The 13,620-nt window shown below is 46.4% G+C and overlaps 1 protein-coding gene across 1 annotated transcript in view; it reads left to right on the top strand.

Moving 5' to 3' along the window:
* ACAP3 (ArfGAP with coiled-coil, ankyrin repeat and PH domains 3) overlaps window positions 1–13,620 on the top strand; it is a 143,464-nt gene that overhangs the window by 94,132 nt on the left and 35,712 nt on the right. Inside the window, exons 7-10 of the mRNA XM_061600839.1 lie at window positions 2,537–2,581; window positions 3,742–3,837; window positions 5,839–5,913; window positions 9,544–9,555. Coding sequence (XP_061456823.1) covers window positions 2,537–2,581; window positions 3,742–3,837; window positions 5,839–5,913; window positions 9,544–9,555 — 228 coding nt within the window. The remainder of the gene's footprint in view (window positions 1–2,536; window positions 2,582–3,741; window positions 3,838–5,838; window positions 5,914–9,543; window positions 9,556–13,620) is intronic.

Raw genomic sequence — 13,620 nt, 5'->3', positions numbered from 1 at the left:
ATGGTTGATAGGCCTGCCCACCATGCATTTATCTAATCCTTTTTTTAAAAAAGGTTATATGGAAAGAGTAGCTCATGCAAACTTAAGAATCCCGTATCTATCCTGCTTAATGGCAGAGGCGGGGAATGTTTTTCAGCCTGAGAGCCACATTCACTTCTGCACAATCTTCCAAGGGCCACATGCTGGTGGTGGGTGGGGCCAGAGACAAAAGTGGGTGGAGCAACAAATGCAAATTTTACCTTTGTGTAATAGGCTAGTTTCTACACACGCCCCTCTCTGTCTTCATCCAGGCAAGCGAGAGGCATTATCTGAGTTCAAAGACATAGTCCAGCTAGGCAAAAGAGTGTGAAGCAAGGCCAATGAGGGGATGTATCCTGGAGAGAGTGGGTGTGGCTTGGGGCCAGGTCCGAGGGCCACATTTGGCCCCCAGAACTGAGGTTCCCTCAACCCTACTTATTGGGGTGCCAGTCTTTTTGTGGTTTGTTTTGCCACATGATGGGCGTTCGCGCTCCTTCAGATAGGTACCAGCCTCTCTGAAATGGCCCTTCCTGTGCTATGCAGTCAGCTGCTTACATGCAAAACGCTTTGCTAAACTCAGTCATCCTGGCTGCTGTTCAGTCAGATTACCCTCCTCTATGTTGCTGTGCCTTTCTTTCTTGTGTTCAGAACGTATCCTGCAGCAATTTTAGCACGGCACATGAAATTGTGAAAAGGTTTCGGGAAAACAAAAGCCTTCAGAGGTAATGTCTGGAATTTGGCCACAAGGTGGCTCTGCGGTGCTGCACTTTGCCCACCATAAACACTTCAGAAAGCAACTAATTCCCGCTATTGCCAGTGTTTAGAGTGTGAGTAGGCATAGCAGAGAAATCCAGCTCAGTTCTCACTGAAAGGTGAACCTACATCATTTGCACTTCCCAAACCCTATGCGAACCAAAACACAGCCATCCTTTGAAATTTGCATTTCTCCGAATTTTGCAATGCTGTTCTCCAAATGAGTACAGTGTACAAAATTCACCTACTAGGGCAAAAAAATGCATATGTGCCTGAAAATACCATACAAAAATTGCATTCTGTTAGGGGGAATTGCTCGCAAAAGTGTCTCTTACTCAAAACTGCATACAAAAATGTGATTATCAGGAGAAATTCACACTAAAATGTTGACAAGCTTTCACGAGGTTGTGTTTTTGTTAAAAAATTGCAGCCTGCTGCAAAAATGCGGAGAGCTGAATTTAAGCTTGGAAAATGGGAAATGGAAACTGAAACTCTCTGGTGCTGCAGGATGTGCATGTGTGTGGTGTGCATGTGCATGCTGGTTGTGAGGTGGCTACACCCACTTTGGGGGCACACCTCCCTCCTCCCGCCGGCATGCAGCTCCTGAAAGGGTTGGAAGTTGACAATGGGGCCTTCTGGCCCCAAAAGAGAGCTAATAAACTGAAACTCAATCCTGAGAAGACTGAGATGCTGTTGGTGGGGGGGTACTCTGCCCAGGTGGTTGATGTCAGACCTGCTCTGGATGGGGTTACACTTCCCCTAAAGGAGCAGGTCTGTAGTTTGGGGGTCTTATTAGATCCGCTCCTGTCACTTGAGGCTCAGGTAGCCTCGGTGGCACGGAATGCGTTCTACCAGCTTCGGCTGGTAGCCCAACTACGACCCTATCTGGACAGGGAGAACCTCGCCTCAGTTATTCACGCTCTGGTAACCTCTAGATTGGATTACTGTAATGCACTCTACGTAGGGTTACCTTTGAAGACGATTCGGAAACTTCAGCTAGTGCAGAATGCTGCGGCCAGAGTTCTTACTGGGACGAAGAAATTCGACCATATAACACCTATTCTGGCCCAACTGCACTGGCTACCTATGTTTCCGGGCCAGATTCAAAGTGTTGGTTCTTACCTATAAAGCCCTTAACGGCATCGGACCGCAATATCTGATGGAACGCCTCTCTCGCTATGTACCTACCCGTTCACTGCGCTCGACATCTAAGGCCCTTCTCCGGGTCCCAACTCATAGGGAGGCCCGGAGAACAACAATTAGATCTAGGGCCTTTTCAGTGGCGGCCCCCGAATTATGGAATGCCCTCCCAGATGAGATACGCCTGGCGCCTTCTTTGTTATCTTTTCGGCGCCAGGTAAAAACCCACCTCTTCACCCAGGCATTTTAAGCTTAAATTTAATTTTATTTTAAATTTAACTGTAATTGTATTTTTATTCTATTTGTATTCTATATTGTTTTTAAATATGTTTTATATTGTATGTTGTACTCCACACTTGTTCATTTTTAAATGTGATTTTATCTTGCTGTACACCGCCCTGAGAGCTCGTTGCTATAGGGCGGTTTAAAAGCGTAATTAAATAAATAAATAAATAAAAGGTTGCCCACTTCTGGTATAAGGAACAGGGTTATTTCCAAGCAGTAAAAAAAAAAGATAACCTCTACTTATTTCTGCAGGTTAAGTTGTTTTTGGAAAAAGCACAGGCTGGTTTCTTCCCCCCTGTTCAGTTGGCTGCTCAGATTTCATTTCTTCTTCTGTTTTTAGATCAATGTCCTCCAAGCCAAGAAGAAATTTGAAATTCTGGATGCGGTAAGAACAACTTTAAGGTCCCTTTGCTGCCCCCGAACGATGGGTGAACTACAGTTCCCAGCAGGCCTTGTGGGAGGGATGCCAGTTTGCTAAGGAGGGGTGGCCACCTGCTGGGTGGAACATTTAGCTCCCCATTCGGGAGCCTTTTCCCTCTGACCATTTATTTTAGGTGTCTCGATTGGGTCAGGAGATGATTTAGATAAGGTCTGGGGAACCTGTGGCCCTCCAGACGTTCATGGAACCATAGAACAGTACAGTTGGAAGGGGCCTGTAAGACCATCGAGTCCAACCCTCTACTCAATGCAGGAATCCACCTTAAAGCATCCCCGACAGGTGGCTGTCCAGCTGCCTCTTGAATGTCTCCAGTGTTGGAGAACCCACCACCTCTCTAGGTCATTGCTTCCAATGTCGTACCGCTCTAACAGTTAGGAGGTTTTTTCCTGATGTTCAGCCGAAATCTGGCTTCTTGTAACTTGAACCCATTATTATTATTATTATTATTATTATTATTATTATTATTATTATATACCGCCCCATAGCCAAAGCTCTCTGGGCGGTTTACAAAAATTACAAAAAATTCATATAGATATGAAAAAACAACCCCAAATTTACTGTTTGGAAGCAACATACTCCTCCATCTGCCGCCTAGGGATTCTCTTCTGTTTCATTTTTTGATACACACAGTCGCCCAGCATGATACTCTAATGATGCCTTCAAGCCCCATTATTCTGTGTCTTGCACTCTGGGACGATCGAGAAGAGATCCCGGCCCTCCTCTGTGTGGCAACCTTTCAAGCGCTTAAAGAGTGCTATCATATCTCCCCTCAGTTTTCTCTTCTCCAGGCTAAACATGCCCAGTTCTTTCAGGCTCTCCTTAAAGGGCTTTGTTTCCAGTCCCCTCTTGCTGAACTACAGCTCCCATCAGCCCCAGCAAGCATGGCTAATGGCCAGGGATGACTGGAGTTGCAGTTCAGCAGCATCTGGAGGGTTAAAAGTTTTTGGGTTGTATCTAACATTATTCCTACTCAGAATAGACCCACTGAAATTAACGGGCATAACTAACTTGGGTCCATTCCTTTCAATGGGTTGACCGTTCATTGAATGCAACCCTTAATTATGATCAGTGGGTAGACTCAGACACATTCTCCTTCTCTCCCCCAGATGCTGTCCTTTATGCAAGCCCAGTACACCTTTTTCCAGCAAGGCTACAGCCTCCTTCACGAACTGGACCCCTATATGAAGAAGCTGGCTACCGAGGTAAGAGGCGATAGGAAGGTAAGAAGCTTCAGATCAAGCCAGGGTATTAAGCCAACCTCAAACTCATCCTTCAAAGATCCCGGCTTGTTCTGAACCTCTTAGCCATAGTTTCCCAGTGCAGATGAGACAGGAAACCGTGGGTTGTCTCCAACTAAGTTCTGCAAGTAGACCGGTTGAAATTAATAGCCATTCACTTTATTGGGTCTGCTCTGAGTAGAACAAGCACTGGATGCAGCCCTGTAGCTTAGGGGTGCAGAATATGAGGCTCGGGGGGACAAATGCAGCCTTCCGGGCCTCTCTTTGTGTCCCTTGGGACTCTCCCCAGCCGCACCCCCTTAGCAGCCACACCCCTCACTGGCCTTGCTTCACATCCTTCTTGAGTGTTTTTGCCTGGCTGGGATGAGTCCTTGAACTCTGATCTTGCTTGCCTGGATGAAGCACAGAGGGAGGTGTGTGTCTGAATGTGTGTAGACACACTGTACAGAAGGTAAGATTTCTCCGCCCATATTTGCCTCAGGCCCCTGCGTGCCACTGATATATGGACCCCGGAAGACTGCCCAAAAGCGAGTGCAGACCTTCGGCTAAAACAAGGTTTCCCACCCATGGAACCAAGCATGGCTAACGTTAAGGGAAAGCCTCCGTTGCTTGGAGGTCCCTGCACCATTGTTCTGGGCATTCATGTGCCAGTGGAACATTGTTGCACTGGAGAATGCACAAGCAGGTTGCTGGTCACAGATTGCGCCGCCTGTTGCGCAACAAGCTGCCGCCCGTGTGGCGGTTGCGTTGGACTCCGCTGTCGCGCAGCGTTGGAACTCGCTCCTCCACTAAACGCAAAAGCCTTTGTGCTAGCAAAAGGAGAATGTTGGATACTCAGCCCATTCACAGTCATACAATACAGTCCCAATAAAACCACAACACAGAGGGGAAAAAAGATGCGTCTTGAATGGAGAAACGGCACCATGTGCTGCTCTGTCTCAGGCAGCTTTTCAGCACTGACTTTGAGGCCTTTGCCCCTGGGCCTTCCTGGCTATGGACCTCCTGCCAGGTTGTTCACATTCCTGACATCATCTTACGATAAAAAAAAAACCCTTGTCGTTAATCCTGGGAGCTGTCACACAGCATCAGGATGCTAATCCCTAAGGTGCCTCCTCACGTGGCTGGCGAGCTGTCAACAAGGTTTATGTCTCTGTCTTGATATCTTTGGCCCGGCTTTGGAGGACAGGAATGGCCAGGGACGCGCCAAAATTGACAACTTGGTCACTTGGCTCCCTGATTGGCTAAATCAGGGCTGTTGAAGCAAGTTACTCTCCGTCCCCCTCCATAGGAATAGAGGAAGCATCCTTTCTACTGAGGCCCCATGCAGTGTCATACCATTTTCAACAATCATGGTTCCCCCAAAGAATCCTGGGAACTGTAGCTTGTTACGGGCACTGAGAGTTATTAGGAGACCTCTGTTCCCCCACAGAGCTACAATTCCCAGAGTGGTTTAACAATCAATCCCTATTCCCAGAGAACTCCGGGAATTGTACATCTGTGAGGATACCAGGGGTCTCCTAATGACTCACAGCACCCTTAACAAACTATAGTTCCCAGGATTCTTTGGGGGAGCGGTATAAGGGTGCTTTAAATGCATGGTGTGGATGTGACCTATAACTACTGTATATTTGCTATGCTTCTAAGGTAAAAAACAGGTGTGGGGAACCTGTGGTCTTACAGTTGTTGCTGAACTACAACTCCCATCAGCCCCAGCCAGCATGGCCAATGGCCAGGGGTAATGGGAGTTGCAGCTGAGCAATATCTGAAGGTCCCAAGGCTCCCCACACCTGGTATTTGAGGGCAAGTATAACAAGTTTACTTATGAGTAATGAGTGAAGAGAGCTAGTATGTTCCCCATCTTTCTTCATTTTAAGCCCAGGATGTAGAGAGGCCCAGAGAGGGATCAACCAAGGGGAAAAAGCCCACAAGTGTTTAACTGTGTCTTTTCTCTCCTCTTGCATGAAGCTGGACCAGTTGGTAATCGACTCCGCTGTGGAGAAGAGGGAAATGGAGCACAAGCATGCACTTATTCAGCAACGGGTGAGTCGCAGTGGCCGGGAACGATTCCCCGTGGGGCTGTGTGAGCAGGCCCAAGCATCCTGCTTCCAGCCGTGGCCCGCTAGACAGCTCTAGCAAACTTCCCAAAGCAGGGGGTAATGGTGATGATGTCCTGCCCTTATTCTCTGCCCCAGGATCTGGTTTAGGAGGGCCAGTCAATATGCCTTTTCTGCTGCTGGTGTGCATGCATGAACTGTTGTAGCACATGTGCACTAAGGTACAAGGATGTAACGCTTGCTGGATCACGCTCGAGGTCCATCCAGAAGCCTCTGGCAGCCATGTCTGGCAGCCTGCAGATACCATCTTATCAGGAGGTCCGTTCTGCACAATATAGGAAACGGACCTTTAGTGTGGTGGCACCTACCCTGTGGAACTCCCTCCCCTTGAATATTAGACAGGCGCCATCTCTGCTATCTTTTCAGCACCTATTGAAGACCTTTCTCTTTCAACAAGCCTTTTAAGTCGAGACCTTATCCCAGTCTGCGTCTATGTTGGAATTGCTTTTTAAGATGTTTTTTTAAAAAAACAATATTTATTTATTTATTTAAAAGATTTCTATCCCGCCCTTCTACCCTATAACAGGGAACCCAGGACGGCTTACAAAAATAAAATCAAACATGTACATAATAAAATTGTAAACGGTAAAATCACAAAAACATTAAAATAAATTAAAATACATAAAATACAATATGTAAAGCTCTAAGCTCTATAACTGCCACCTTTGCAATAGCATTTGTATGTTAGCAGCTGATGAAGGCGGAAGCTGAAACGTTTTGTTAATACAATAAAAACCTCTGTTTTGTTAATCACAATTACGTTCATATATATTTTTAGGTGATTAACGGAATCCTTATAGGGATCCAGAGCAATAGAAGGCATAAAATCATGTTTTTAACCTCTTTTTTTAAAAGATGTCTTCAAAGCTTTTTTAAAACATGTCTTTAAAGCTGTTTTGTTTTAATGTATTTTAAAGTCTGTTTTCATGATGTTTTACAGTGTTTTTAGTGCTTTTGTTTGCCGCCCTAGGCTCCTGCTGGGAGGAAGGGCAGGATATAAATCAGATAACAACAACAACAATAATAATAATAAAGGAAGTGATCTCCTTCCCCTTGTGGCTTGGCCCTTTGAGGCCAACTGCCTCTGACCATGGAGGTTCAATTCATCACTATCATAAGCTTATATTTTTATTTAGCACAATTTACAATCCAAAAAATATCTCTAACCTATATCTGGCCTAGCAGTCTAGTCCCAATGGCAACTGGATGGGTGCTTGTTGGTGGGGTGCAAAGGCCTTCCCTGGTTCGAGCTCCATTGTACAGTTCATAATTCTGGATTTTAGCTGTGTTTTATTTAGAATTTTGTCTGGACACCGCTCATTGGAGGCTAGCCCCTTAGGGCACATAGGGCATTGCCCCACCAACTTCAATCTGCCCTCGGCCAGCCCCCACCTGCCTGCCTTCTCACTTACATCCAATCTGGTGGTTAAGATGTGTGCCTGGCTGGGTATGCATATGCGGTGCCCATTACGTTGGATTGTCTCCAATGAAGTTTTAGTCAGAGTAGACCCACTGAAATCAATAGACCTAATTTAGCCATGGCCATTGATTTCAGTGGCTCTACTCTTGAGTACGAGTAGTGCTGAATACAACCCGGTTTCTCCAGTTTACAAATGTGCCCGTTTTCCCAAACTGGTTGACCACCCTTGACTTAAGCCATTTCTGCTGAGACTTTAGCAGGCCTGTAGTCTGGGGCCACATCTGCACTGTACATTTAAAGCGGTCTACGTCTGGGACAGAAAAAAACCCCAACAGCTAATGGAAAGATGAGTGACGTGAGTCATTTGTTTCCTAGATCTCTTCTCTCTTCCCCTCAGTCCTCCTGACAGTCCATTAAGCTGAGTCGCCGGGGCGTTCTGATCTGTTACGTGGCGCTTCGACCAGGCTCAGTCTTGAGGAGGGGAGGGAGAGAAACCACATGACTCCAACCATTCACCCGTCTGTTGGCTGATTTAGGAGACAGCCTTGGCCATCTGGCAGGGATGCGGGGAGAGGTGGGGTGGACAGATGTGCGAGACAGAGAGAAGAAGAAACATTGCTTCTCTGGGGCTGGCTGAGATTTGTGAGAAACTCGATCCAGACTCTTTCCCCGGGAGGCGAAAGGAACAGAGATTTAAAAAGGACCGTCCTTAAGCATGCTTAATCGGGCCTGTTACCACCCTCTATGATAGTCCATATGTTGGGGAAGATGCCTTTCCCCCTGGCATCTAGGACCTTGTGGGCAAAGTCAGTCGGCCTGAGAAGTTAACAGAGCCCAGTTCGGGTGCAGATAGAGAGGAGCAACACCGCCGTAAATCACTTCTCACATAAAGGTGTTCTTTCTAGTTCTGTGCCTCTTGGCTCAGAAAAGCAGTTCCTCCCAAGTTCAGTGGGATTTATGCTCAAGGATTGCACCTTTAGTTGATCAAGGAGGCCAATTTTAATTGCCGTGGGTCAGTTTTAATCCCTAGGGCCATGTGTTAGGCATGCTTCATAAGCCCATTGGCCAATTCAGTTGAGACTGATAATAGCTCTCCACAATCTCAGATATATTTTTTCCTGGCTCAGTTTGCTAGAAATGGCAAGAAGTGTCATACTCATCTGCCCCCGCCCCTGGCCACCTCCTGCAAAGATGCACCACCACTTTTGTGACATGCAAACAGGGCTGCAAATCTGGGGGTGATGGGGTGCTGGTCTTGTGCCGATCCTTGTTATTGTTCGCAGAATCATGCGTCTGATTCACGTTTTGGATATTTTTTTTTAAAAAAAGAGCAAGTTTCTAGCCCTTATGATTACACAGCTATATTTGACAGTGCATGGGCAAAATTTGCTAGAAAGCAGCCCTAAAGTGGTAAGTGTTGTGAAATGAAATTGCCAGGGTTTCAGCACACAGCTTGCAAATTATGCAATTTAATGAGACTTCATTTTGTATTCATGTCACAGAATTTGGATGGGATTGGTGCAGAATGTCATTGGTGGTGGTGTTATTACCATTATAATTATTAGTTAGGGATGTGCTAGAATTCTGTCAAATTCAGATTTGGTACCGAAATTTCCATTAATTTGCTTATTCTCTATTGTTGCTGATCGGAATTTTATGTAGTAATTTTCCATTGCTATTTTTGAAATCTGTTTTTTAAAAAAAAATCATCTAAAATATTGATATTAAGAATGATAATTTATTGGAATTTCATTTATCAATATTTCCTTTCAAATTATTGCTATTTCCCATTCAAAATATTGATATTTCCTTTAAAAACATCAATATTAATAGCAGATTTTTTTGCGAGGTGAAAAAACTGGATTGGTAAAAGTAGTGGCCAGCAGACAAAGAATGAACTTGAATAGATACCAGCTTGTTTGGTTGATGGAATGCATTTGAACTGGCACCAGTCAATGAATCCTATCCTTATTAGCACAGTCATGAGTTGGAGCCCCATTGATGTCTGGACCTAGAGATCCTGTCTAGCAACCTAGATGTTTTTTATGAAAAAACGTAAGTCTTGTAACACTGTTTTTTCTCTCTCTCTCTCCTTTTCTTTTACCCCCTCCACCACTTTCCGATATGCCCTCCCAGACTCTTTTGCAGGTGAGTACCAGCTTATGTGTTTTCTGATTGTTTGTACTCTTAAGAGCTTGGCTTATGAAACTTAACGCTAGATCACTACTCCTTGGCCTTTGGTCTGTTGTGCTCTTCTGTTAGCATTGATAGGAACTTAGATTATGGCTGTGAAGTGAATGTGGATAGGGCTACCAAGCAGCTGTTATCTCTGGCCGGGGTCCAGCTGGTGTGGCTCACAACCAGGGGTTAATTTTTCTTCAAACAGTAAGGCTGGTTGACCAGAGTATCTCTGAGCATGTGCAAAGCATTCTTCCAAAAGTTCCTTGTCGCTGCATTCATTCCCCATATGCCATCAGTTAGGGGGAACGGCGCTTCTGTGTCAAAATGGTCTTTCATGAGTCCCAATGGTTTTGATGCACCTGGATTCTGAGTTTCATGGTTTTTTTCGGGGGGGGGGTCCCTCTATAGATGGTCATGTATATTTTTCCAGTTACTTCAAAATGGGGTCAGGGGTCCTCACTGCATTTGGGAGCCCCCCTGCCCCTTCTGCTGGATGGGGCTCCAGACTCCTGCTCCAAAGTCTGGGTTTGAACCTCAGAACTTTCAGACTATACTGTCTTCTTCGTAGATGGAGAAACTGACTTTGGTTTGCACTTTAATACAAACACTGCCTCATTCACACCCAGGCCACATCTGCACCATACATTTTAAGCAGTGCAATAGTATTTTAACAGTCGTCCCCCAAAGAATCCTGGGAACTGTAGTTTGTTATGGGTATTGAGAATTGTTAAAACACCTCTATTCCCCGCACACAGCTACAATTCCCAGAGTGGTTCTAACAATCAGTCTCTATTCCCAGGGAATGGGTTCCCTCGCAACTCTCATCACCTTCAACAAACTACAGTTCCCAGGATTCTTTGGGAGGGAAGCCGTGACTGTTAAAATGGTATAAAGAAGACTTTAAATGCATGATGCGGATGTGGCCTTTGTGAAACAATACATGAACCCAAATGCAGCTATCCTTTGAGAGTTGCATTTTTTTAGGGATGCAGCTGTCCAACCAAATAATGTGTAAAAACTTGCGCGTGCTAGGGGAGAGTGTGCATAAAAATGCATATATCGATGAAAAATAACATATAAAATGCATTTCTGTTTGGGAAAATTGCTTGAAAAAAATCTATGTATTAGGAGAAATTGCATATAGAATATTAGCAGAGATGTGAAGCACCTGGAAAAATTAAAAAAAACAAACCCAAAAATCCCCCCCGAGTTTTTTTCTGGGCCTATGCATTAGGAGAAATTAGCACTAAAATGCTGATGAATTTTTCATGAGTTTTAAAAAAGTAAAGAAAATCACCACCTGATGCGGAAACGTGGAGGACTGATCTTCAGACTAACGAAAAATTGAAAGAAACTGCAGTTGGCAGATTGGCCCAGCCCGGCTCCTTTGTGGCTGTCGGTCCTCGTGCGTCTCCCGGGCCATGTTTGCGAGTGCCAAAAAAGGGCACTTAGGCGCAAAGCCGGATGACAGAGAAAGCCGGCCGCAGATGGCACGAGATTCATTGACAAATCCACCGCCATCCACTTACTCCTGTGAACCGGCATTCCTGACCAGGGCGGGAGGGGGCAGGTGGCCAGAAACCACCGCTTTCATGGTTTGACGTTAATGCTTCCCTGGGGGAACATGATGTGCTCTGAGAGTTAGGAGTGTAACAGAATTTTAAACCCACTGACAAACTGAAGGACTGTAGCTCAGTGATTAGAGCAGCTGATTTGCAGGCAGAATGTCCCTGGTTCAATCTCCAGGTTGGGCTGGGATAGACTAATGGTCTGACATCTTGAATAGCCACTGCCTGTCACTGTAGACAATGTTTAGATGCACTAATGGTCTCTGTATAAGGCAGCTTCCTATGTTCTTAAGAGTGCCCAGGGAATTGATATAGGTGGAGATGATATTGGGGGAATCTAATTAATCGGGGGGGTAGAAGGGATGGGGAGGATCGATTGGGGAGGATCTCGCCCCAAGCTGAGTACTGTGCAGTAGCAGATAGCAGGGGTGCTGCTCTGGTGAGTTACGTTGCGGCTGCCTATTTGGGAAGGACCATAACTCGGTGGTTAAGAGCACCTGCTTTGCATGCAGAAGGTCCCAACTTCAACCACCAGCATCTCCGAGTAGGGCCAGAAATGAAACTTACCTGAAATCTGCTGCCGCTCAGTGTAGATAATACTAAGCGAGATGGCCTGACTCGGGATGAGGCAGCTTCCTATGTTTCGACCAGGAGGGGCGACGCTGGTGCATGGCCAACATCGACAGAGCCCATCTGGTGCTCCCGCCGGTGCCCCCGCTACCGCCCGGTAAGCAGCAGCAACACGACCAACAGGAGGTCAACGGAGTGGCAGCGCCTCACCGCGCCACTGGTGCTGTGAGAAATACGTTAAACAAATGAGACCCACAACAAAAAGTTGCAGTGTGAAGCCCTCAACCCACCCCTTGGTTTTACATGCTTTTGTTTACCCCCCCCAGCTGTCAGTCAACATCCAAAATAGATGGGGTGATGAAATCAGTGGAGGCTGGTCCATTAGGGCAAACGGGGCACTGCCCCACCAACCTCAGTCTTGATTCCTCCAAGCCCACTTGTCTGTTTTCTTACTGCTGTCGGCTTTCTCTTCAGTCTCAGTGTTGCCCCTTGTAGAACTCAGCAGGGAGGAGGAGGATGGGGCGGGACTGGAATGAGTTGTCTCTGCCTCTCATTGGCTCTGGTTGCACCTCCTGTTGGGCTCCCTGCCTTCCGCCCCACCAGTCCCAAGGGGCACCAGCCGCCACTGGCGATAATGGCTTCTGGCTGTGTAAGGAGCAGCGCCAAATCCAGCTTGAGGACCTCCAGACTGGTTGTTTCATTTTCGTTCCCCGGGGTCTATTCATGGACGCAATCACAGTGCATTGGCGGTGGATTTATACGGGGCCATCCATGCATCATTCTGCTTTATTCGCCGCTCCGTGATGCTTCCCCAGAGCTACCCACATTATTGCCCGCACTAGAGCGGGACAAAATCAGGCGGTGGAGAAACCTGGAACGTTTCTGGTATAAAACGTTGTAGGATTTCAGCAGGTAGTTATGGGGGACGTACTGATAGGAAGCCAAGCAGGGTGTCCACCCCTAAACTTTTGCAGGCATGAATGGTATTGAAAATGGGATTGCGTAACAACTGCCCCGTTACCATCATGAGCACTGATCATCTTGAATGCACGATAAGAAGGAGGTTTGGAGGGGCCGTTAAAAAATAGTTGGGGGCAGGAACAAAGCTTGCAGGGATGAATAAAGAAGCAAGGGTTGGGTTAAGCATCCTTCTCTCCTGCCAGTTCCCCTCGCAAATCCAGTCCCTGAATCAGTGCAAAGCAAACACAGATCGCACATCGTCTCCGCGTTTGTGAATCACCTCCAGACTGGTGTTTATTTTTTTCCCCTTGCAGGTATATTCTGCAGTGTGTCACTGAGGCAATAATAGGGCATTAGTATTCCCACCCCTAAACTTTTGCAGGCACAAACAGCATGGAAAGCGGGATCACGTATAACCGCCCTAACAACCGTCATGAGCACAAATCAACAGGACTGCACCGTAAAAAGGATGTATGGAGAGGCCCTTTAATTGCACAATCAGAGTTTGTCAGTGCGCCATAGAATCCTGTCTGCAAAACAGGGATAGTTTGGAAACATCCTCAGTCTGGGTTGTTGTTTCCCTTTGATGAGGCTGTGCAAGCACCTCTTCCCTTCTCCTGTCTTCGCTTCCTATTCTCAAAGGGGTCCTTTTGTACATATTCCCTTGACGCCCATCATTCCGACATGCTTTTGTTCTTCCCCTAACCGCTGCCCTGCCATAGTTTTTAGGTGGCTTGGAGGATTTCTCCATTGGCTGATTTACACCCCATAGGAAAACAAGCCCTGCATAAGCAGAAGCCAACCCGAACCTCCCCCCTGTGGAAAAAAAATGAAAAAAGTAACATCCTTGCATGAGCGAGAGCGAGAGAGAGTGAAAGGCAAGTGTTTGAATTGTATAGCTTTCAGCTCACTTTCCTGACAGCTGGGGAAGATT

This window comes from Rhineura floridana, chromosome 18, assembly GCF_030035675.1.
Source record: "Rhineura floridana isolate rRhiFlo1 chromosome 18, rRhiFlo1.hap2, whole genome shotgun sequence".
Lineage (NCBI taxonomy): Eukaryota > Metazoa > Chordata > Lepidosauria > Squamata > Rhineuridae > Rhineura > Rhineura floridana.
Note: the sequence above shows the minus strand (reverse complement) of the source record. Positions and strands in the feature narration are given on the sequence as shown.